This window comes from Drosophila novamexicana, unplaced genomic scaffold, assembly GCF_003285875.2.
Source record: "Drosophila novamexicana strain 15010-1031.04,08,12 unplaced genomic scaffold, DnovRS2.1 tig00000644-arrow-pilon, whole genome shotgun sequence".
Lineage (NCBI taxonomy): Eukaryota > Metazoa > Arthropoda > Insecta > Diptera > Drosophilidae > Drosophila > Drosophila novamexicana.
Genome location: NW_020824814.1, coordinates 2,426,197 through 2,448,032, shown reverse-complemented (window position 1 = coordinate 2,448,032; position 21,836 = coordinate 2,426,197). Strand labels below are relative to the sequence as shown.

The following is a 21,836-nucleotide window of genomic DNA, read 5'->3' as shown; positions in this document are numbered from 1 at the left end:
TATTAGTCTGGTCTTTGTCTTTATTGCTATATACTCTAACTCGTTTATTAATTTATAACTTGAACACTTTCGCAATTAATTTATGTATTATATTATTTTTTTTCTTTATATATATATTGTACGAGTATGTATTCTATTATTTGGCACCAAAGTGAGAAAAACAAAAAAAAAAGACACTCCAATTTCAATTTCGTTTACTCTATAAACAATTTCATTTAATTTATAACTAGAAATGAGTGTGTTATTTCGTTAATATGTATGTATATTGTATTTAAGGGCGCCAATTTGAGCTCGCGATATTCAACTAATTGTGCTAAAACAAAGCTGTTTACAGGTGCGACTATGATTCGACTAAATATGATCTCGTACACGCCGGCAGCATTTATTCCTGTTTGAGGCCATTCGCTTGCGGCGGATTGACCGACGCCAGTTCGGCTGCCTCCTTGCGGCTGGTCTGATACCAGACAACCAAACGGCCGCCCAGCATGAACGTGAACACCAGCGCGGGTCCGGAGCGCTCGAACGGATCACTGACCATCCAATGCTGATAGATGCCCAAGAGCATCAGCAGCAGCAGCAGCACATTCGCTACATTCTTGATTTTATCTGGGATTAAACGAGCTTTCAATTATCTAAATAATTATCAGAATCCAATTGTTGCACTTACGATAGGGTATTAGGGCCATGGCCAGGCCGCAAACAATTTCCAATATGCCAACGGTTCGTCTATACCATTTCGAGGGTATTTTAACGCCGAACAGCGCCGTCAACGGAAATACCTTGGCATATTTCACATACTCAGTGCGCTGCAATGGAAAATTAAAGCAAAGTTAAAATTACATTTTATTTAATTTAATTGAAAATAATATGTGGCGGCGATCTGGCAGCACAGAAACTGATACATTTTAAGGTTTTTGTCTTTGATAAGTTTGGTTACACTAATTTGTTGTTGTTGTTTTTTTTCACCATATCAAGAAAAGTGTGTACAAACCTTATTCTAGCTCGAGCTCTCTAACCTGATAGATATGGAATTTGACTTTTAATTTTCATCTGCATAACCAAAATATATATATATGTATATATATAATTGGCCACCAAACTATGGTCTGAATCCTTGTCTGCCATGTTAATAATTGTCTGATAACTTATTTACCGAGCCAAGTATTCCCATTCCATTCCAAGTACTCGAGACGCGCCCTGTGATTAGGCACGGGCAATATGTTTATTTTTAAATAAATAAAAAGGAAAGCCAAACGTGTTTGTCATACACACTCACATTTTGTTTGGCATTTGCCAAGTGCCTTTTATGCGCGATGCTGTAATTATAAATGTTTCGGCATTGCAACAGCGCTTGGCTATATAAATACATACATACATATTTATTTCTAAATTAAATAGCTTACCAAGAAGCCAAGAAAACTCGTGTTGAAAGTTAAATGGCGCGGTATCAATGCCAATAGATTAATTCATTTAATTATAATGCTTTATATAGCGAAAAGAACGGGGCATTGTTTATAGCAAAATAATCAGTGAGCCGAGCAACGCCGTGTAATTTCATGTGCAAACAAACATAAATTACAAAACAAAATGTTCGCCTACGCGAACACACTTTTTCTTTATCATAGAATATATATGAAATATATAAACAATTTGTAGTCCAGAGTGCGCTCTGCATAGTTTCCGTCATAGAAAAAAAAAGAAATACTTGTGCAAAGTGTTGGAAAGTAAAAACTTATTTGCGTGCTCATATGTATAGATATACATATACATATACATATACATATGTATGTGTATATTCCTGAAGATCATTGCGTATTTGTGTATTTGTATTTGTGAAGGCCAATGCCTGGCATTGACGAGGTCGAGTTCAATGGTGCAACTAATTGTATATGTATATTAGTCATATTTATAAGAATTTCCGTACATGTAATTTGCGAAAATAGTTTTATGTTTATTATCAGTTTTCGATATACTTCGAAGCTTAAAGAGCAATATTATCCCCACACGAGCCGGATATTCAAACCCTTGTCTCCTGTTTAAATGCGATTCGTATAAAATATAGCTCAGCTTTTGTATTTACTAAAAGAACAAGCGATGACCCACTTACATAAGAGCGCCAATTGGCAGGATAACAATGTGAAATTGTATTTTCTTTTGGAATGGTGGTTGTTTTGTTTTGTTTTTGCTCTCGCAGCGAAAAATCGATGAGAGAGCGATGCCGCTCCCGAAAAGCCGACGCAAGCCGTTATATACTTCTTTGCTCTCTCTCTCTCTCTTTATTCGCCTCTCTGCTAAAGCCTAACTTTAAGACCTGCAATAATTGTCTAACACTCTTTTGTTAGTTATCCAACAACACTTAACAGCTAGCTATCAGTGCAGTAAACAAACGATGTGCATCGATTTTTCACTCACCAGATCCTTGTACAGATCCTTGCTGATGTGCGGCGTCAGCTTGAGCGTGCCCACAAATATGAAGAACAGGCCCAACAATATGGATAGACTCCTCAGCACAATCGTATTTGAGGCTGGCATTTTGTGTCAATGGTCCTTGTTTTCCACGCGTATCGATTGATTTTTCACTTCACGTTTTTGTGCTGCTTTTCCAAATATTTATTATAGTTTTGTTGTGTTTACTCGATTGCTGGCAATCTTGAGCACATCATTTGCACAAATACTATTTGAAATGTGTATAATTCACAAATTTCAGCAATTTGGGGCGCGCTCCTCTGCTCGGAGGCGGCTGAGAGGCGGGGCGTAGCCAGTTGGGACTGGGACTCATACAGCATACATCACCCTATAATACACCGGTCGCTAATTTTAGCGCACGTCGCAGCTTTTTTTTTTTTTTTTTATTTATTTTTTGTTCGCGAAAGTACGAAAAACAACGAACAAAACACAAAAATTATACAAAATGTTGAATGTTTGTGCTAAAACACTTTGTGGTATGTATAATTTTATGAAAATTGTTTCTGTTTCGCCTTTCCGGTCGGTTTGCCCGTTTATCTCTCTTCTATATGCGCGCACAGACGCGTTCGAAATGAGACTGAGACTCTGACTGTGGGGCTGAAAAACAAATCGAACCGTCGACGCAGTTGCAAAGTTTCTTACAGCAGCATCCGAATGCCAGAAAATCGATATGCTCTCTCGTAACTGCTGCCGAGATCAGGTGAGAGGGAGAGAGAGAGAGAGAGGGAGAGCGGCTGTTATGTTGCGCTCTCTGCAAAAAAAAAAGCGCCCTCAGACCGAAACCGCTGTGACAGTGTGTGAGAGAGAGAGTGAGAGAGGGGGGGGGGAAGGTAACAGCTGGGTTGAGTTTTGGGGTGGTGGCCATTTGAAGTTGGTGTAATTAAGGCCAAAGACCCCGAGCAACAACCCTTATAGAGCAATGACAACAGGGCTGCAAAAACACCTTCAACACTCACAAAAAGCTCCCCAATATTTGGAACTTAAATTAATGAAGATTTCCTAAACAGAAGTTGAAAAAACTAGTAAAGCTAACTTTTTCAAGACTTTCTACTTATTCTAATATATTTTATTTTTACTCCAATATAATGATATATAATAAACATTTCAAGTTTAACTAAAGATATTCAAAATTGATTATAGAACATTTGTATGATAACATATGGATGTGAATAATGTTGAGATTTGATTCAAGTAAAAAGCCCTTTTCTTTAAGATAGGGAAAGGCTTTTTCAATTTGTAAGTTAATTCATGTGATTACATTTAGGTCTCATTTTTGGATCCGTCATTTAATTGCAACAAAATTGTTGGCTCACAAAATGCATTTAATATTAAATATTTATCTGTTGTAATCAAATTCTGCCAGTTGGCCGTATTAGCTACACTTGCAGCATGATTTCTAATAAACTGAACTGAATTGAGTTGTAGATCTTTCACATTATAAAGATCGGCTAACTTTAACGTGATGGCAGCTGTTTCAATGGAAAGCGTATCGCTTAAGTATTTCAAGCACATTGCCTTTAGTCTGTCCAGGCCGTACTTCTCAGCAGCTGCCAGCAGATTCTCAACCATGTCTGCCAAGTTGGGTGCCTCTCCCGTGTATATGAAACGCAGCATTTCCGTTAGAACGTCGTGATCGAAGTCGTTTATCGTAACAGAATTCCTGCGATTCTCCTCCATTGGATGCTTAAACATGGCCGCAAAGACATCGCTGCGTGCTGCGAACATTGCATTTGTTGGCAACGAATTTCATTTAATTAGACCTGTTATTTTTACCTGTTAGGATGGCCTTGTGGGCTGGTATCTCATGTTGGTCCCTTGTCACAATTGTTACATCTGAGTTTTTCTTTGTATCGAACAACGCAGCCAAATCTTCGAATAATTTGCATTTGGGAACTTCGATTGGCATAATCTTGTCTACGGGGCTTATAACAAAGATCTCACAGATTATTGTAAGTGTATTAGGAAAATAGCCATTCGGAGTATATTTCGCAATACTTCCCATATTCATTTTCCAATCATCAGATAATTTAAGAAGTTCGGATTTTTTTTTCTCATGATTTAATATATTAATGTTGACGTATTTGGTTTTATTTGTACAGTCACTTTTGCAAACAGTTCGTAGGGATATATTGATATTTCCATAAGTGTAATCTCCCTCCCAAACTGCTTCTAAATAAAACTGGGCAATACTTTCCATATAATCTGGAAAGTGCCTTGAAACATGTTTAGACCTTAGGTCAGTAATTGCATTCAGTTTGAGTGTCCATGTGTAACAAATTCGTTGGCAAACCGATTTTGTATAATAGCCTTGGTCCTCTGAAGACATATGTATTTCTATACTTGACTTTTACACGGATCTCTATTAACGTGACTCAGGGGAATTTACAAATTGAAAGCTTCATAGTATTGAAGCCCAGAGTTGCACAGACACTTGAAGCGATATAGGCCATTTTTGTATATCGATAGCTAGATTTAATTATGCGGCGTTGCCGGATCAAAAAAATGTTAAAAATAAAATGTTGTACTGAAATGGCGCCAATTTCAACCTGATAATAATTCTCATGCTTCTATGCATTAGAAGGGGCACAGCAAGTCCAGCAAGTCCAATGTAAATAGTTTTTTATTTTATTAGACTAAATCTCAATTTACAGACATTTATATTAGTTTGAATCCAGCAGGCTAGTTTTACCAGCCCATTGGTGGTCCAGAAACTGGCCCCGGACCCGGTGGGCCGCGCCGTATAGTATCCTGTGGCGGCGTATGCGCATAAATACGCTTCGAGTCGGCCATACGTTGATTATAGCTCTCAATTTGCTCGCTCAGCTGTGCATCCTCTTGCTGAGCCCGTGCTTGATCAAAATCCAGACAGGCGACGCCATCTAAACGTTCCAAATCCAACCAGCCACGGAAACGCACACAAACCCCATTCATTATGAAACTGGAGCGCAAGTGTACCTTGCCGCGCTCCTTGTCAAAATCGCACTCCTGCTCCTGGGCATACGGATTATGATTGGCATTGAAGTACAGCTGCAGATTGGTGCCCGTGGGCACGAATGAGAGCTCTGCATAACCCTTGCGGCAGTCGGTGACAAAACGCATGCGACGCTCGTCAATGGCCCGTCCTCGGTAGCCGGTGTAGCGCACCTCGCTCTCCCGGCTAAGTCGGCGGAAGAGCTCATCCGACTCGTATTTGGATTTCTGATTTGGCACAACGCGTGGCATTTTGAATATGAAACGCGGCTTCGGTTGCTCGTAGAGAGCCATTGTCTCGTACGGCGGCATCATGCCCGTCAAGGCAGCCGCATCTCCAAGATTCTGATGATGATGCATGTTCGGATCTCTTAACAGCTCGATGCGCAAGTTCATACTGATGCTTGGTTAAATCGATGATGTTATTTATATGGGCAAGTTAAGCGATATTTACCTACATTTTATAGTTTTATGATCAGCTTAAACAGCTGCAGCTACTGTCATAATTAAATATTCCGCACTACCTGCTGCCAGGTATTTAAACTTTTACAAATAGTTTCCAATTAAGAGGTTTGATGAAATTTTCAAATTTTAACAGACCATTTGCCTGGCATTGCCATACTGTTTTATTACCCTGCCAGCAGCATGTTGCCAACAACATCGCTCAAATTGTGGCAACACTTGACACAGGGTGCCCCGTTTCAACGAACAGCTGACATTTTATATTAAGAAACATTTGCAACGCATATCAAAATTTGTGAATTTCGCTGAGCATTAAAAGAATTTTAATTTAAATATGTCGCTGGTTGCATACGCTGCGAGTAGCGATGAGGAATCGGATATGGAGGAAGACTCTGCGGGCATACAAGTGCAGTTACTAAAGCCACCAACAGCCATCCAAAACGGGGCAACCGAACGGAAAACAAATGCAAGCAATGGACATATTAGCGATGACGATGACGACTTTATACCGCAGGAAGTGTCTTTACAGGAGTTAAGGCCAACCAGTATTGGTCGGCTAGCGCTAGCCCTACCCAAGCCCAAAGTAGCCGTTGCGCCAACGCCAGACGCGGAGGATGGCGCGCAGCAGACGGATGAGCATGTGACGCAGGCCTTTGCCAAGCTGCCCATGCCGAGGCATTCTGCGAAATCAGCAGCTATCATCGAAGAATTGGACGATGAGTTTTTGCACAAAAAGGCAGTGCCGCCCGCAGGTAGCGAAGCGGCGCCTGCAGCTGCTGTCAGGGGTCGCGTTAAGATCACCATACCTTCGCTGAGGGAGTTCGCCGACGTGGACAAGGAGCAGGCGGCGAAACTAAATGGCAGGCAAACGCAGGTCAAGTCCACAAAGGGTTGCGGCTTGCTGAGCATTTTGCCGCAGGCTAAGTCTGAGCGGGATTTCGCCAGGAAATCTGAGCCCGTGGCAGCCAAACCGGAGCACAATGGTCCGCCGCCTGCTTTGAAGGCCAGTAATACTGCCCAAAAGGCCAATGCAGCGCCAGCTTTCGTGCCGGATACTGTTAAACAACGACGCGCCGCACACAATACCGAAGCAGTTGATGGCCTTAAAGCGCCGCCCGGCAAGCATTCAAAGAGCCGTAACAGTGCCAAGCCGACTGCGCCGCTGGTCAGTGTCAGCGACAGTGAAGACGACGAGGATATGGATAATGCTGGTGACTTCTTTTCGCTGAACAGCAAGCAGCAGCTGCCGGAGGTGAGCAGCAACGAGATCAGTGCCCTAGTGGCCAAGCGAGCAGCCAAAATGGTTGAGGCTAGCCACAAATACTTGTCGTCGGAACAGACAAAGCGTCAGGCTGCCGACGAGCAGGCGGACGAGGCACACCTGCAAGCGGAGGAGCTGCGACAGGCACAGCAGCGTTACCAGGAACAGCAATTGAACACAGAGGCCATGGATGCGCTGGTGGGCAAGAATGCCAAACGACGACGCAAGGAGGCCAAGGAAATGCAGGTGATTGACATTGTCGGCTCTCAAGTGCTGCCCGATCGTGAGGAATGGATGCGCACGGCATTGGCATCGGCCACCACATTCCAGCCAACGGGCGTGCTGACGGACGAGGAGCCCGTGGCGGGCACAAGGCGCAAGCATCAAATCACCTACTTGGCCCACAAGGCCAAGGCCAACGAGGCCGAGCTGCAGGCCATGTGGTCGGCCAATAGGCAAACCCGTCGCGCCACACAAAGCAAATACGGCTTTTAGGCAATCGTTGGCATTTTTTGTTTACATTTTTAATGTGAATTACATTTAGACTTAATACATAAATATATATAGAGATAAGTGTAGCATGTTGCTGTGTTCCTTTCAATGCAGCCAGCCTTCGCGCCGCCTCAGCTTTCCGCCCACATAGACAATGGCCGTCGAGAGCAGCAGGATGAGCGGTGCCATGGTCACATAGATGGGTATCTGCTGTGGATACTCCAGGGTCATGCATATCATTACCTGGGACGTTATTGTTAGCAGCACGCCGGCAATGTTCCATTTGTAGAGGGACAGCAGATCAGTCAGGCGGTTCAGGTTGCGCCATTTGCGTATAAATTTGATTAGCACGTAAATAATTAAAATGCAGTCGAAGAACCAGAGCGGCGTGAAGGTGACAAACCAGTTCCAGGTGGTGCGAGGATCTAGCCGCAAGCAGAGCAGTATTAGGAACACCAAGACTATGAACCATGTAAAGAGCGCGCGATGTGCCAGCGTCATTTTGCTTTCAATTTATTTTTACATTTTACAAAACACAAAATTGTAAACAAAATTGTGCGAATATCGTATCGATATTTGATAAATGTATTTGCTATCGAATAGCAGGTATCGATATGTGCAGCTGTTTTTCTCGTGAGTTGGCAGCCCCGGCAGTGAAGAAGAAAAGAAGAAGACAATTGACGTGTCACTTGAAAATTTCGTATAATTGGTGTGTGTTTTTGCGTAAAATAGTTAAATAAATTGCTTGTATATGTTTATTTATTAATTAATATCGTGCTGTAAATACTAACGAGTGCTTTTGTATAATTTTACACAGAAATATACGTGACACAGGCTGTTTAAGTGTACGTTAAGGAAAAGCCGACTACAACTGAGACATCGCCACGGCAGCAGGAAAAACAAAAGACTTTGCCAAAATGTTGACCAATTTCGAGTCAAAATCGGCTCGCGTCAAGGGTCTCTCGTTTCACCCGAAACGACCCTGGATCCTGACCAGTCTGCACAGCGGCGTCATCCAGCTGTGGGACTATCGCATGCACACTTTGCTGGAGAAGTTCGATGAGCATGACGGACCCGTGCGTAGTGTGGCCTTTCATCAACAGATGCCGCTGTTTGTGTCCGGCGGAGATGACTACAAGATCAAGGTGTGGAACTATAAACAGCGTCGCTGCATTTTCACGCTGCTGGCGCATTTGGATTATGTACGCACAGTCGCTTTTCATCACGAGTATCCGTGGATCTTGAGTGCCTCCGATGATCAGACCATACGCATCTGGAACTGGCAGTCGCGCAACTGCATCTGTGTGCTCACCGGGCACAATCACTATGTGATGTGCGCCCAATTCCATCCGACAGAGGATCAAATTGTGTCCGCCTCGCTGGATCAGACGGTGCGTGTTTGGGACATATCCGGACTGCGTAAAAAGAATGTGGCACCCGGTCCCGGTGGACTAGATGAGCACCTGAAGGGCCATCCGGGCGCCACAGATCTGTTCGGCCAGGCCGATGCAGTGGTCAAGCATGTACTAGAGGGTCACGATCGCGGCGTCAACTGGGCCAGTTTCCATCCAACGCTGCCGCTGATTGTGTCCGGCGCCGATGATCGCCTGGTGAAGCTGTGGCGCATGAACGAGTACAAGGCCTGGGAGGTGGACACGTGCCGTGGCCATTATAACAATGTGTCCTGCGTGCTATTCCATCCACGCCAGGATCTGATCATCTCGAACGGCGAGGATCGCAGCATACGCGTCTGGGACATGACCAAGCGCCAGTGTCTGTTCACATTCCGGCGTGACAACGAGCGCTTCTGGATTATGGCAGCTCATCCCACGCTGAATCTGTTTGCTGCCGGCCACGATGCGGGTGAGTAGCAATAGATTACGTTTCCAGCTCAACTCTTAATTTGATGCGCTTGGTTGCAGGAATGGTGGTCTTCAAGCTGGAGCGTGAGCGTCCTGCTTATGCGGTGCACGGCAACATGTTGTACTACGTGAAGGATCGCTTCTTGCGCAAACTGGACTTTACCACGACCAAGGACACGGTGGTGATGCAGCTGCGGCCCGGCAAGTCGCCCGTCTACAGCATGTCCTACAATCCCGCACTGAATGCGGTGTTGATATGCACGCGCACCAACAATCTGGAGAACAGCACCTATGATCTGTGCCAAATCCCCAAGGACAGCGAGAGCGACCGACAAAATGAATCGGACAGCAAGCGCAGCTCCGGCATTACGGCCATTTGGGTGGCACGCAATCGTTTCGCCGTGCTCGATCGCAATCAGCAGCTGGTGGTGAAGAACTTCAAGAACGAGGTGACCAAAAAGATACCCACATTCTGTGAGGAGATCTTCTATGCCGGCACAGGCATGCTGCTCATACGCGATCCCGAGTATGTGACCCTGTACGAGGTGCAGCGTCTGGTTTCCGTCGGCAGCATCAAGCTGGCCAAGTGCCGCTATGTGGTCTGGTCGCCGGACATGTCGCTGGTGGCATTGCTATGCAAGCATTCGGTTACCATCTGCGATCGCCGGCTGCAGTATTTGTGCACCGTGCAGGAGAATTGTCGCGTTAAATCGGGCGCCTGGGACGAGTCGGGCGTGTTCATCTATACGACAAGCAATCACATCAAATATGCCATCACCAATGGAGATCATGGCATCATACGCACCCTGGATCTGCCCATCTATTTGACGCGCGTCAAGGGCAATCAGGTGTTCTGTTTGGATCGCGAGTGTCGCACCCGTGTCCTGCACATCGATCCCACGGAATACAAGTTCAAGCTGGCGCTAATTCAGCGCAAATACGACGAGGTCTTGCACATGGTGCGCAATGCCCGGCTCGTGGGCCAGAGCATCATTGCGTATCTGCAGCAGAAGGGCTATCCGGAGGTGGCGCTGCATTTTGTCAAGGACGAGAAGACGCGCTTCGGCTTGGCCCTGGAGTGCGGCAACATTGAGATTGCTTTGCAGGCGGCCAAAGCGTTGGACGACAAGGACTGCTGGGATCGGCTGGGCCAGGCCGCCTTGCTGCAGGGCAATCATCAGGTGGTCGAAATGTGCTATCAGCGCACCAAGAACTTTGATAAGCTGAGCTTCCTCTATCTGATCACCGGCAATCTGGACAAGCTAAAGCGTATGAATAAAATTGCCGAAATACGCAAGGATGTCTCCGCACAGTACCAGGGCGCCCTGCTCCTGGGCGATGTCAAGGAACGCGTTAGCATTCTCAAGAATTGTGGACAGCTGTCGCTGGCCTATCTCACAGCGGCCACCCATGGCCTGGATGAGCTGACGGAGACGCTGGGCGCCACCATTAGCGCCGAGGGCAGCACATTGCCGGAGGTGAACCCGAATGCCCAGCTGCTGCAGCCGCCTGTGCCCATACAGCAGCTGGAGACCAACTGGCCGCTGCTGTCCGTGTCGAAGGGCTTCTTTGAGGGTGCCATGGTCACCCGGGCGAGCGGCAGCATTACTGCACGCCAAGCGCTTAACATCAATGCGGATGCTGCGCTGTTGGACGAGCACAATGGCGGCGGCGATGGCTGGGGAGCCGATGCAGATCTGGGCCTGGGCGAAGATGATGACGGCGATGAGGAGATGCATGATGCCTTGAGCAATGACGAGGCCCAGGAGGAGGGCGCCGGCGGCGGCGGCTGGGATGTGGGCGACGATGATCTGGTGGTGCCCATTGAGCTGGCCTCCAAGATCAAGGCCTCGGCGCTGGACAGCAACTATTATGCGGCGCCGAACAAGGGTCAATCGCCGGCACAGCATTGGGCCAACAATTCGCAGCTGGTGCTGGATCATGTCAAGGCGGGCGCCTTTAACAGCGCCTTCCGTTTGCTCAACGATCAGCTGGGCGTGGTCAATTTCAAGCCCTTCAAAACGCTATTCCTGCAGAACTATGCCTGCTCGCGCACCAGCTACACGGCCAATCCCAATCTCCAGTCGCTCAGCGGTCATCCGCTGCGCAATTTCGCTGAGACCAATCCGAAGCTGCAGCGTCCTGCGCTAGGCATTAAGCTAAACGAGCTGGTGTCGCGCCTTCAGGCGGGCTACCAGCTGACCACATCAGGCAAATTCGGCGAGGCCATCGACAAGTTCCACTCCATACTGATGAGTATTCCGCTGCTGGTGGTCGAGACCAAACTGGACACAGCCGAGGCGCAGCAGCTGCTTAAGATCTGCGCGGAGTATATTGTGGGCCTGAAAATGGAGACCGTGCGCAAGGGCATGCCCAAGTCGACGCTGGAGGAGCAAAAGCGTTTGTGTGAGATGGCCGCCTACTTTACGCACTGCAAGCTCCAGCCTGTTCATCAGATACTGACGCTGCGCACCGCATTGAACATGTTCTTCAAGCTGAAGAACTACAAGACGGCGGCATCATTTGCGCGCCGTCTGCTGGAGCTGGCGCCGCGTCCGGAGGTGGCGCAGCAGGTGCGTAAAATCTTGCAAGCCTGCGAGGTGAATCCCATCGATGAGCATCAGCTGGAGTACGAGGAGTTCAATCCGTTCAACATCTGCGCCATCAGCTGGAAGCCGCTCTATCGCGGCAAACCGGAGGTGACCTGCCCCTTCTGCGGCAGCGCCTATGATACCCAATACAAGGGCAATCTTTGCGCCGTCTGCGAGGTCAGTCAAATTGGCAAGGATTGCATCGGTTTGCGCATCTCTACATTGCAATTCCGTTAAACGGACACACGCGCGCACCCATTAAATGTTTCTTCTAGTTTTAAACATGTCTATAAAGTATCCATTAATATATAATATATGTATATGCAATACACAATTGAAATATTTAGTTGACTATTTTTCCAACCTTTTTGTATGCCAATCCAAGTGCTTATCCGTTTGAGCCCAAAGCGGCACATTAGCCTAAAATATTAAATATATAATGTTATTAAAAATTAAAAATAATTATAGCTTTAAAGCAGATCTTTGCGGTCGTCTTTCATCTGCGACTAATTCCTGAATGGCAAATGGAATTTTTCAAGTTTAATATAATTTTTTGCATATTCAATTTTCTAGCTTGCGGAAAAGTTTACCGGAAAAACAGATGGATATTTATTATGCCAAGCTAGAGCTTACTTCTAGCAGACTTTATTCAAAGGAAAATAGAAATCTTAAATTTCATCAGCTCCAATAAATGGGCATAAAATCATAGAATTCTCCCAATAAATATGTAAATTAATAATCATCGTCATTCTGCGTCATCATGAAAATAACGGAATTATTATGCGTAAGTTTATTGTGTATTATATAAATATAATATATATTAATACATGTATACATATATGTATTTATATTTATGTGTAAATGTGTAAGTATTTAACTAAGTACTATATAAATTCACATTAAAATGTTATGTTTAATACCATACAAGAATACGTTAAGTAATTTACTAAGCGCTAAAACTAAGTCTAGAGGAGCATTATTCGAGCGAATCTAAACGTAATCGAATCCATCCGTGTCCGCATTTGGTTTTTGGGAGCATTTCTTCAGTTTTCCATAAAGTATTGAGTATTTGCGAATTGAGTCTCATGCTGCTGCTGTTGCTGGGACGGCGTCGTTGCCGTCCAAAAGTCCAACTAACGTCGCCACATGCTGGCGCCGACACCAATGCCGCCGGAGGCGACGCCACGTCGCACTGCCTCCATCTCGTCCTGGCGATTGTCGCGATAGGCACGCTTGGTGTCCTCGAATTCGCGCAGGCGTTGATTATAGCGATCGATCTGGTCGCGCAATATCGCATCCTCGTGCATGGCCCTGCGCTCATCGTACTCCAGACAGCCGACGCCATCCAAGCGCTCCAGATCTAGCCAGCCGCGAAAGCGCACACAAACGCCGTTCATGATAAAATACGATTTAATGTGCACCTTGCCGTGCTCCTTGTCGAAGTCGCACTCCTTGTCGTGCAGATAGGGATTCTGATTGGCATTGAAGACCAGCTGCAGATTCGTACCCGAAGCCACGAAACTCGTCTCGGTGTGCCCCTCGCGGCAGCCGTTCATGAAGCGCACCTGACGCTCCTCGATGCTGCGCTCCCGATAGCCCGTATAGCGGATTTCACTTTCGCGGCTCAGTCGCCGAAAGAGTTCGTCACTTTCGAACTTGGACTTCTGATCGGGCACCACGCGCGGCATCTTGAAGATGAATCGAGGCTTGGGCTGCTCGTAGAGTCCAATTGTGTCGTAGGGTATCATGTTGGCCAGTGCGGCAGCCTCGTTCATCATTTTGAAACGTTTTCTTTTGCAATGCACACAACAATCAACTTTTGCTGTTGATTATTTTTCTTTATTTAATTTGTTTTGGCGCTTTTTTGCCTGGATTATTTATATATTTCAGTTTGCTGCAGTCAACTACAATGCATACAACAAAAATTATTTTGCGGTTTTGTTATACTAACCGATAGCAAGTGGAGGCCAGCCGATAACACATATACACAAGCCGGTGTTGCCATATGCCAGCAACTTGCAAAAGTCTGGCCACTTTTCGCGCCATATGTTCTTAGACGCAACGCGGTTATTTGTTGACAAAGTGGATTTCTGAATTAAACCGATTGGAAACGTAACATGACCGACACAAGTCAACCCTTAGATGATTCGAATGAAAATGAGAAGCGTCCACAGTTTGGCACACGTCTGCTCACGGATAACGTCGACGTTTTTAAGCACAACGCCTGGTAAATATCTGCCACGATGCTTTGCCAGCAAAACTTGGGAACACACTCGCCAGCGCAAGAAGCCGAGTGGCGCGGGTGAGCGTATTCTCAGCGATGCCCGTGAGGTGTTCGAGTTTAATGCATGGTATAAATGCGAATATAGTTACTCAAAAGAAACAACCGTTCTAAAATTTGCCCAACAGGGACCACGTGGAATGGGATGCGGACCAGGAGCTAGCCGCCCAGGCGGCTGTCGAGAAGAATTCAACTGTTAAAATGAGCGAAGATCAGCGGGCACGCTTTCAGTCGGATGCACCCAAGTTCTGGGACTCGTTCTATGGCATACACGATAATCGTTTCTTTAAAGACCGCCACTGGCTGTTCACGGAGTTTCCCGAACTGGCGCCCATGGCGAACAACGAGCATTCACAGCCGCGCAGCATATTCGAGCTGGGCTGCGGCGTGGGCAACACCATTTTGCCCATACTCCAATACAGCACCGAATCCCAGCTGCGGGTATATGGCTGTGACTTCTCGGAACGTGCCATTGAAATCCTGCGTAGTCAGCCGCAGTATGATGACAAACGCTGCGAGGTCTTTGTAATGGATGCCACGCAGGAGCAGTGGCAGGTGCCGTTCGAGGAGAACTCCCAGGACATTATCGTCATGATCTTTGTGCTGTCGGCCATTGAGCCCTCCAAAATGCAGCGTGTGCTGGAGAATTGCTATCGCTATCTCAAGCCTGGAGGTCTGCTCGTATTTCGGGATTACGGACGCTACGATCTGGCGCAGTTGCGCTTCAAGAGCGGCAAATGCCTGGAGGATAATTTCTATGTGCGCGGCGATGGCACCATGGTATATTTCTTTACGGAACAAGAGCTGCGCAGCATGTTGACCCAAACCGGGCTGGTGGAGGAGCAGCTATTAGTGGACAGGCGCTTACAGGTTAATCGTGGACGTTGTCTCAAAATGTACAGAGTATGGATACAGACAAAGTTTCGCAAGCCGCTGTAAAATAGCATTTTTAACCAAATATCAAACTATCGCATTTGAACTCGTTAGGACCAGAAGACGAAAGCTACTCGTTAGTTTTCTCACGCAGCACGAAGCTTTTGCAACTCGTCCTTATTGGGCGAGCTTTTTCCCCAAATACACATAACAGTTAGAAAAGCTGCAAGTTTTCGCAGTTGGCTAAAAAACGTCGTAAGTGAAAATTTTCTTTGTGCTGCGCAAATGTATATAATTTATTATTTAGTTACATTTTAAATGCCAAAACAATGTGTTGACACAGCCCAAATGCATAGACTTTGGCTTGCAAACAAAAGTTGCGAAATAGTTCAATTAAAGCTTCTAAATTGACTTATACCAAAAATTGTGTTGTGTAAAAATTTCATTGATTTTTTTCAAGCCAGTGCAAATTTGGCAAATGAAATTTTTCATATACAAAAGTCGATTTGAATAGAACTAAAAACTCGCTTCAGTTGCGCCTGAAAATATGCACTAAAAATTGTTGCAAAATATATATGTATGTGAGAAATGAGAAACTCTTAGTTAAGTTGTGTGCGTGTGTGTGTGTGTGAGTGCATGTGTTTTGTGGGCGTAACTAAAGCTAAGGCATTTGAAGCCGACATTCAATAGAATAAACATAACGAATAAGCATACTAAAAATAGTTGCAACTATTTTTATACTCTATCCAACAACAGTTTGAACACAAGGGCCAGAGGATTCCTTCAAACAGCGCTGCTGCAAAAGGTTGTCGTGGCAAGTGGTACCCGCACATACTCACACACACATAGTCACATACACACACATACATACACACACACAATCACACATCACGCTGCCTGCCAGTTATATCCCGTTTTGTGTGTCTGTGTGCGAGTGTGCGTTGAGGCCGAGAGTTGAGCGCAAATTCATTGAGGAAAAGCTCACTGAGAGCGAGGCTCCGAGTGTAACGGCCAGCGAACGAGAGAGCGAGCGAGAGCGAGAGCGCCATAACAAAAACAACGAATAGCCAAAAAGTTGCGCCTGCAGCCAGCCTGCCTGCCTGCCCGCCCGCCCTTTCCCCTCCGGCATCCGGCAGCAACCACCAACGCGCTCTCAACCGAAAGACGTTTGGGCAAGTGCATAAAAGTACACGGGACGACACGGACACGGACACATTCAGTCCGAGACGTTAGGCGACGTTCAAATTTATTAATACAACAACAATAGCAGCAGCGGCTGTTACAACAACAACAACAACAGAAGAAGAAGAAGACGAAGAAGCAGCAGAAGAAGCAGAACCAAACAGAAAGCAATGTAAGTAAATGGAAATTATTGATTTCTCTTTCTCTTTCTCTTTTGAACGTTACGCGCAAACAAAAGCAACTACAGTGAAAAGCTGCATTAACGAACAACAACATTGAGCTGACCTTAGCCGGTCAATTAATTGAATATCAATATTTCGCAAGCGAACAAACAATGCTTCAAGTCAAAATTGGGCAAAAAAAAAGAATTTGTTTTTTTTTTTATTCTTTATTTTCATATACAAACAATTTTTGCAAAAAAAAATAAGTGATATATCGGTTTTTCTGATTCGTACGTGTTCGCACAAAAGAGCACGCACTGTACACACACACACACACACACACACACACACACGCACACACTTACACGCACACAAGCTGACACTAACACAGACAAACAATAACGTATACGCCGCATGGGCTCGCATGTAAAGTAAAGATACAACAAAATAGTTGCCCAAATTAACGATTGATTCAATTTGAATTGTTAATGCGAATCTTTCTTGTCGATCTTTCGTTTTTGCCGTCCAGTCATGTCCGAGTCCGTGTCCGCCATGTGGATTTTCCCACAAAATCGATAAACTTAAACACAAGTTGGCTTAGTCATGCAAAGGAACGTAGTTTTTTGCGAAAATGTGTTAGCTTGATTTGACAAGAGTTTTGTATTTAAATTTTGTTTATGATTTTGATTTTCTGTTTACAGTCGCGACATGGGCAAGAAAGACAAAAATAAGGAACCGTAAGTGCCCAGCTCCATGGAGTAGTCCGGCTAGAACTTGCGCACTTTGCCCAAAAACTCACAAGCACACATTAAATGTATCTCGTAAATGTTGCCAGCACATCATGTCCAACTAAATAAACCTAGCTAGCCCGTACTTAATTCATTTGAGTGCTCCATGGGGAGTTGATTAGACTTGGCCAAGGTCCTTATGTCGACTGACTCTCTCTCTCTCTCTCTCACTCTCTCTCTCCGTACGCAGGGCGGACGCTGCAGCAGCTGTGGATGCACCACCAACCGATGGCCCGCCGGCGGGCGAGGGCGCCGACGGCGAAATCGTGGGCGGACCGCGCAATCCGCAACAAATTGCGGCACAAAAGCGACTGCAGCAGACGCAGGCCCAGGTCGATGAGGTAAGCAGCGAGCATATCGAATAATCGAACGCCTAAGCAATTCAATACTTTTTTTGCAGGTCGTGGACATTATGCGCACGAATGTCGAGAAGGTGCTGGAGCGTGATGCCAAGCTCTCCGAGCTGGACGATCGTGCCGATGCCTTGCAGCAGGGCGCCTCGCAGTTCGAACAGCAGGCGGGCAAGCTAAAACGAAAATTCTGGCTGCAGAATTTAAAGGTCTGTCCAAAGTTCAAGTTCGGCTTCAATTGACTCTAATCCGTTTCTATCCATTTACAGATGATGATCATCATGGGCGTCATTGGACTGGTCATTGTGGGCATCATAGCAAGTAAGTGCTTCGTGCGGAAATTCCTTGAAAGTGTTCATCACATGCAGCCCAAACAGAAACACAGCCACCACACACACACACACACACACACACACACACACACACACACACACTCTCCAAATGTATCCCCAAAAAGTTTAACAATAATTGTTTTTTTGCTTTTGATTTCTGAGAAAACTTCTTTTAGCTCTAATTTGTTTAGCTTTGATTTGGAACTGAACACCTAACTAAATTCAATTTTCGTTTCGTTTGTTTGTTTGTTTGTTGATTTTTTTTTCATTCCGTCAACTTTTCTTGCTCTAGGTAACTTTATGTAGCTTGCTAAACTAACTATATGCAGCAACTAATTAGTAACTTAGTTACAATGCAATGCCAAAAATCAACCCAACTATGTCGACAATTCAAATCTCATTTAACAACCGCTGCGAGTAGAGCACGTTTGAAGATCGTTCGCTTAAGAAAAAAACACAAACTGAATTTGAATTTGAAATCGAAATTGACGCCTTACGAAATTGCCCAAAAAAAATCCAAAATCGAACGTTCCATCGAGCCATTACATCCAATGTATTTAAGCAAAAAAAAAAAATTATATAAAAAAGAAAGAGACTTCAACATCATCTGGTTCCATACGATAACATCTATCGCACCAGGTTCGGTAATTTGTTTGTTCCCTTTTTGTTTTTCACTATAATTATCGTATCATTGTATTTGTGTGTGTCCCCCCCCGTGTCCGCTTCAAGCGAGTATTTTGAGTATCCATAGCAAAGTTGAACGATATTCATTTGTATTCGTTATTTGTAGGAACTACTTGTGGTTCATTGTGAATGGAATTGAATAGATGCGTTCACTTTGTGCTTTGTTTGAGTGTTTCGTTTCAAGTTTGTCTTCATTTTGTTTTGAAAAAAAAAACACAATGCCACGCCCCTAATCAATTATAGAGTATGGGCCGCGCAGTTCCCAAACAGCAAATGCATAAAGTACTGCAATTTTCGTATGATTTTTTTTAAAGATTTTTCTAATTTTCTCTATACTTTTCTCTACACCAAGATTTACAGCCCACTTTTCACCACGCCCAAATCCACGCCCACATTTACTGTACACTCACTGAACTTTTTTTATCCAACAATTACAGAGAAAGACGAAGAAAAATAAACAAAAAAAAAAAACAATTTGTGCAAGCTTTAGCTTTATGTTATGTTTATCAATAAGAAATTATCCAAAGAAACCAAAAATTCGTTAAAATCTTATTATTTCGAGGTAAAAACAAGAAAAATTACAAATATTGCAAATATTATTGCTAGGCGCACAAATCACTTAAAAGCTATTTTCAGTTTTCCAAATAGTTCAAAACTATTTTTCACACACACACACACACACACGCACACTCATTTCACATACTAATGTAATGTAAGGAAAATTATGAAAGAACAAAAATGGCTTTGTATCGAAAATGCAATTCGAAAATTTCTCGTAGAACCTTTCATGTCGGATGATGCTGCTGCTACTCCGCCTCCTGCTCTGCAGCAGGTACATGCATCCGCACCAGCACCAGCATCAGCATCAGCAACAGTAGCACACCAAACACTCAAATCCGAACAACCACCAACAACGACACTCGAGAAACCATTGGCTGAGAAATTGACCGATGACCCACCGAGTCCGACGGATGACGTCGCGACAGCACAATAAATACGCTCATAACCAACAAATTAATAAGAACAACAACAACAAGAACTATCCAAAAACCAACAGCACAACAACAACAACTAAAACAACAACAATATCAAAAAAAAAAAAAAATAACTGCAATTGAAGCAGTAACATTTCACACTTAGCTCAAACCATTCGAAAATACAATATTATCGAACACTGTAAGCAACAGCAACAGCAAAAAAGAAAATACCAAAAACATATCGATTATTAATCGATTATCATTTGATCTGCATGTATGTGAGTTACCGTTATCGTACGCAAATTCCTTTTTCGTTAATGCGTGTGCTTTATGATTTCAGAACATTATTGATGTTGTTGTTCAAATGTGTTTATTTTGTTTTGTTTTTCCAAAAAAGAAAAAAATGGACAATTTGCCCAAGTTTTAATGCACCAAGAGTTTTAACCGGGGGACCGAATGTAACTGAAAATTGGTTTGAAAACAAAAATTTACCTCGAGTTGGTTGGGAAAAACATGAAAACATTTCTACGCTTAAAATCAGTTAAATTGTATAATTAATGTGTTGCCAAAACGAATATTTGTACATATTTGAGGGCAAGGCGCGCTCAATAAAGGTAGCGTTATCTTTATTGGGCGTGGCACTAGCTTATCCATTATGCTTTGAATTAACCGCCATAACAGAGCTTTATATTGCCCTCCCCTCCCCCCCTAAATAGAAGTGTATTATATTTGTACGTAATACTCGTGTGTAATCGTATCAATGTAATTGTCATTCAATTGAGCAAAACGCAATGGAAACTTATCTAATTTGCCAGTGACTAACGTGCTTCTCTCTCTCTCTCTCTCTCTCCCTCCAACAACCTGCCGCAGATAAACTTGGCCTCATAGGCGGCGAGCCGGCGCCGCAATATCCGCAATATCCGCCGTATATGCCACCACCGCCGCCGCAGCAACAGCAGCCAGCCACAGGCGGACAATCGGCGCTGGTCGATGATGGAGCCGGGGCCGGGGCCGGGATTGTGGCCAAGCCGGAGCACGGCGGCGTATAAGTAATTATCGAAGAGTTGAAATAGTTTTCGATTGCAAATAACCTCTAAAAAGAAAACTCAGTTGAAAAAAAAAAGTCTCGAGAATTGCAAGCAAAATAATTTCAATGCAGATGCGACAGCTGCAAAACATTTTAAGTAAATTATGTCTCATAATATGAATAATAATTATAATACAAAACTAAAAGACGCTCCGGACAAATTACAAGTTGTTGCTAATTTGTTTATGGTTACATTATTTCATGCATAAAAACAAACTCTCTCTATATATATATATATATACATAATTTATATATATATATGCATATACGAATAAAGCTATGCTATATATATATATATATATATATTGTACTTAATCCCTGTGCGCTGGCAACAAGGAGCGCCAGCGCTAGACAAGGTTCAGGTTGCTTTCCAACAACAAATTTTCGCATTCGCAGCTCTTTGAACTCAGTTTCTTCGGCTAAAACATGACAAAGAACAACAAGAAGCAAACAAATCTAGAGAAACTCTAAGCTTTTGTTCCTAAATAAAGGTTATTTAACAAATTATTGAAATGTATAATCCAAAAAAAAAGAAATTTATGATAACAACAAGTAACAAAGAACAACAATCTACTTATCTAGTGCTAAATTCAAACAATTAAATAAATGTTTAATGTGCAGCATATTTAAAAAGCAAATGTAGTCAAATCAAGTAAAAGAAACAAATAGAAAAGCAAACATTTATAGCAAAAATATACAATAATTATAAATTTGCGATTTTCGTTTAAAGTAACAAAACAAAAACCAAACAGTTCAACGATTAAATTAAGCGCTTGTCACACAATTTGTTAATTAGATCTGATTCATTTGACAAACAGCTAAAGCTAAAGAGAAATGCATAAATAATCGAATATTTGGCTATTCATTTACAAATGCAAATTACTTAGATAATGCATAATGCATCTACTATTTAACTTGATATGTTATGGTATATAGGGAAAATACACACTTCATGCGACAATTCCAAAAAAAATTAATAAGTCATATTTGCAAATTCATTCGCGGCAAATTTCAATA

At 43.9% G+C, this 21,836-nt stretch overlaps 9 protein-coding genes across 13 annotated transcripts; 4 read left to right on the top strand and 5 right to left on the bottom strand.

Annotated features, from left to right (window-relative positions):
• Nucleotides 1–109: 109 nt before the first annotated feature.
• Nucleotides 110–3,029, bottom strand: LOC115762816 (transmembrane protein 35A). The gene is made up of 3 exons (XM_030705179.1): nucleotides 2,413–3,029; nucleotides 668–806; nucleotides 110–606 (listed from the first exon to the last, which is right to left on the bottom strand). The coding sequence occupies exons 1-3, from the start codon at nucleotides 2,530–2,532 to the stop codon at nucleotides 383–385; spliced, it is 483 nt and encodes a 160-aa protein (XP_030561039.1). The 5' UTR covers nucleotides 2,533–3,029; the 3' UTR covers nucleotides 110–382.
• Nucleotides 3,030–3,531: 502 nt separating this feature from the next.
• LOC115762616 (protein roadkill-like) lies at nucleotides 3,532–4,840 on the bottom strand. The gene is made up of 2 exons (XM_030704914.1): nucleotides 4,240–4,840; nucleotides 3,532–4,181 (listed from the first exon to the last, which is right to left on the bottom strand). The coding sequence occupies exons 1-2, from the start codon at nucleotides 4,790–4,792 to the stop codon at nucleotides 3,727–3,729; spliced, it is 1,008 nt and encodes a 335-aa protein (XP_030560774.1). The 5' UTR covers nucleotides 4,793–4,840; the 3' UTR covers nucleotides 3,532–3,726.
• Nucleotides 4,841–5,151: 311 nt separating this feature from the next.
• LOC115762896 (protein brother) lies at nucleotides 5,152–5,796 on the bottom strand. Its single transcript, XM_030705271.1, has one exon. The coding sequence runs from the start codon at nucleotides 5,794–5,796 to the stop codon at nucleotides 5,152–5,154; it is 645 nt and encodes a 214-aa protein (XP_030561131.1).
• Nucleotides 5,797–6,169: 373 nt separating this feature from the next.
• LOC115762791 lies at nucleotides 6,170–7,725 on the top strand. The gene has a single exon (XM_030705144.1). It carries the CDS (start codon nucleotides 6,233–6,235, stop codon nucleotides 7,652–7,654), a length of 1,422 nt encoding a protein of 473 aa, XP_030561004.1. The 5' UTR covers nucleotides 6,170–6,232; the 3' UTR covers nucleotides 7,655–7,725.
• On the bottom strand, nucleotides 7,677–8,166 carry LOC115762798 (transmembrane protein 60). Its single transcript, XM_030705154.1, has one exon. The coding sequence runs from the start codon at nucleotides 8,150–8,152 to the stop codon at nucleotides 7,757–7,759; it is 396 nt and encodes a 131-aa protein (XP_030561014.1). The 5' UTR covers nucleotides 8,153–8,166; the 3' UTR covers nucleotides 7,677–7,756.
• A 382-nt stretch (nucleotides 8,167–8,548) lies between these two features.
• Nucleotides 8,549–12,563, top strand: LOC115762789 (coatomer subunit alpha). The gene is made up of 2 exons (XM_030705142.1): nucleotides 8,549–9,514; nucleotides 9,574–12,563. The coding sequence occupies exons 1-2, from the start codon at nucleotides 8,569–8,571 to the stop codon at nucleotides 12,339–12,341; spliced, it is 3,714 nt and encodes a 1,237-aa protein (XP_030561002.1). The 5' UTR covers nucleotides 8,549–8,568; the 3' UTR covers nucleotides 12,342–12,563.
• A 347-nt stretch (nucleotides 12,564–12,910) lies between these two features.
• Nucleotides 12,911–14,048, bottom strand: LOC115762796 (protein big brother). Its single transcript, XM_030705150.1, has one exon. It carries the CDS (start codon nucleotides 13,880–13,882, stop codon nucleotides 13,238–13,240), a length of 645 nt encoding a protein of 214 aa, XP_030561010.1. The 5' UTR covers nucleotides 13,883–14,048; the 3' UTR covers nucleotides 12,911–13,237.
• A 97-nt stretch (nucleotides 14,049–14,145) lies between these two features.
• LOC115762793 (methyltransferase-like protein) lies at nucleotides 14,146–16,561 on the top strand. Of its 2 annotated transcripts, XR_004017823.1 has the most exons (3): nucleotides 14,146–14,331; nucleotides 14,514–15,513; nucleotides 16,015–16,561. XR_004017823.1 is itself a non-coding variant. In XM_030705146.1 (2 exons), exons 1-2 carry the CDS (start codon nucleotides 14,222–14,224, stop codon nucleotides 15,322–15,324), a joined length of 921 nt encoding a protein of 306 aa, XP_030561006.1. In that variant the 5' UTR covers nucleotides 14,146–14,221; the 3' UTR covers nucleotides 15,325–15,682. The 2 variants fall into 2 exon arrangements, 1 of the variants encoding a protein (XP_030561006.1); XM_030705146.1 differs by lacking the exon at nucleotides 16,015–16,561 and having other exon boundaries at nucleotides 14,514–15,682.
• A 21-nt stretch (nucleotides 16,562–16,582) lies between these two features.
• LOC115762797 (vesicle-associated membrane protein 2) lies at nucleotides 16,583–20,908 on the top strand. Of its 4 annotated transcripts, none has more exons than XM_030705152.1 (6): nucleotides 16,606–16,612; nucleotides 17,303–17,338; nucleotides 17,580–17,730; nucleotides 17,790–17,948; nucleotides 18,009–18,060; nucleotides 20,603–20,908. In XM_030705152.1, exons 2-6 carry the CDS (start codon nucleotides 17,310–17,312, stop codon nucleotides 20,779–20,781), a joined length of 570 nt encoding a protein of 189 aa, XP_030561012.1. In that variant the 5' UTR covers nucleotides 16,606–16,612; nucleotides 17,303–17,309; the 3' UTR covers nucleotides 20,782–20,908. The 4 variants fall into 4 exon arrangements, 2 of the variants coding, with proteins under 2 accessions (XP_030561013.1, XP_030561012.1); XR_004017824.1 differs by lacking the exon at nucleotides 16,606–16,612 and adding an exon at nucleotides 19,193–19,317 and having other exon boundaries at nucleotides 17,268–17,338; nucleotides 20,603–20,677; XR_004017825.1 differs by lacking the exon at nucleotides 16,606–16,612 and adding an exon at nucleotides 18,364–18,710 and having other exon boundaries at nucleotides 17,268–17,338; nucleotides 20,603–20,665.
• Nucleotides 20,909–21,836: the final 928 nt, after the last annotated feature.

Coding starts and splice junctions, on each gene's coding strand:
- LOC115762896 (XM_030705271.1), bottom strand. CDS start 5,796: ATGCATCATCATCAGAATCTTGGAGATGCGGCTGCCTTGACGGGCATG.
- LOC115762791 (XM_030705144.1), top strand. CDS start 6,233: ATGTCGCTGGTTGCATACGCTGCGAGTAGCGATGAGGAATCGGATATG.
- LOC115762616 (XM_030704914.1), bottom strand. CDS start 4,792: ATGTCTTCAGAGGACCAAGGCTATTATACAAAATCGGTTTGCCAACGA. Junction 4,182..4,239: donor CCACAAGGCCATCCTAACAG/GTAAAAATAACA, acceptor CAATGTTCGCAG/CACGCAGCGATGTCTTTGCG.
- LOC115762793 (XM_030705146.1), top strand. CDS start 14,222: ATGACCGACACAAGTCAACCCTTAGATGATTCGAATGAAAATGAGAAG. Junction 14,332..14,513: donor GTTTTTAAGCACAACGCCTG/GTAAATATCTGC, acceptor TTTGCCCAACAG/GGACCACGTGGAATGGGATG.
- LOC115762816 (XM_030705179.1), bottom strand. CDS start 2,532: ATGCCAGCCTCAAATACGATTGTGCTGAGGAGTCTATCCATATTGTTG. Junction 807..2,412: donor AGGATCTGTACAAGGATCTG/GTGAGTGAAAAA, acceptor TTTCCATTGCAG/CGCACTGAGTATGTGAAATA. Junction 607..667: donor CATGGCCCTAATACCCTATC/GTAAGTGCAACA, acceptor GTTTAATCCCAG/ATAAAATCAAGAATGTAGCG.
- LOC115762796 (XM_030705150.1), bottom strand. CDS start 13,882: ATGATGAACGAGGCTGCCGCACTGGCCAACATGATACCCTACGACACA.
- LOC115762789 (XM_030705142.1), top strand. CDS start 8,569: ATGTTGACCAATTTCGAGTCAAAATCGGCTCGCGTCAAGGGTCTCTCG. Junction 9,515..9,573: donor TGCTGCCGGCCACGATGCGG/GTGAGTAGCAAT, acceptor GCTTGGTTGCAG/GAATGGTGGTCTTCAAGCTG.
- LOC115762798 (XM_030705154.1), bottom strand. CDS start 8,152: ATGACGCTGGCACATCGCGCGCTCTTTACATGGTTCATAGTCTTGGTG.
- LOC115762797 (XM_030705152.1), top strand. CDS start 17,310: ATGGGCAAGAAAGACAAAAATAAGGAACC. Junction 17,949..18,008: donor TCTGGCTGCAGAATTTAAAG/GTCTGTCCAAAG, acceptor ATCCATTTACAG/ATGATGATCATCATGGGCGT. Junction 18,061..20,602: donor CATTGTGGGCATCATAGCAA/GTAAGTGCTTCG, acceptor AACCTGCCGCAG/ATAAACTTGGCCTCATAGGC.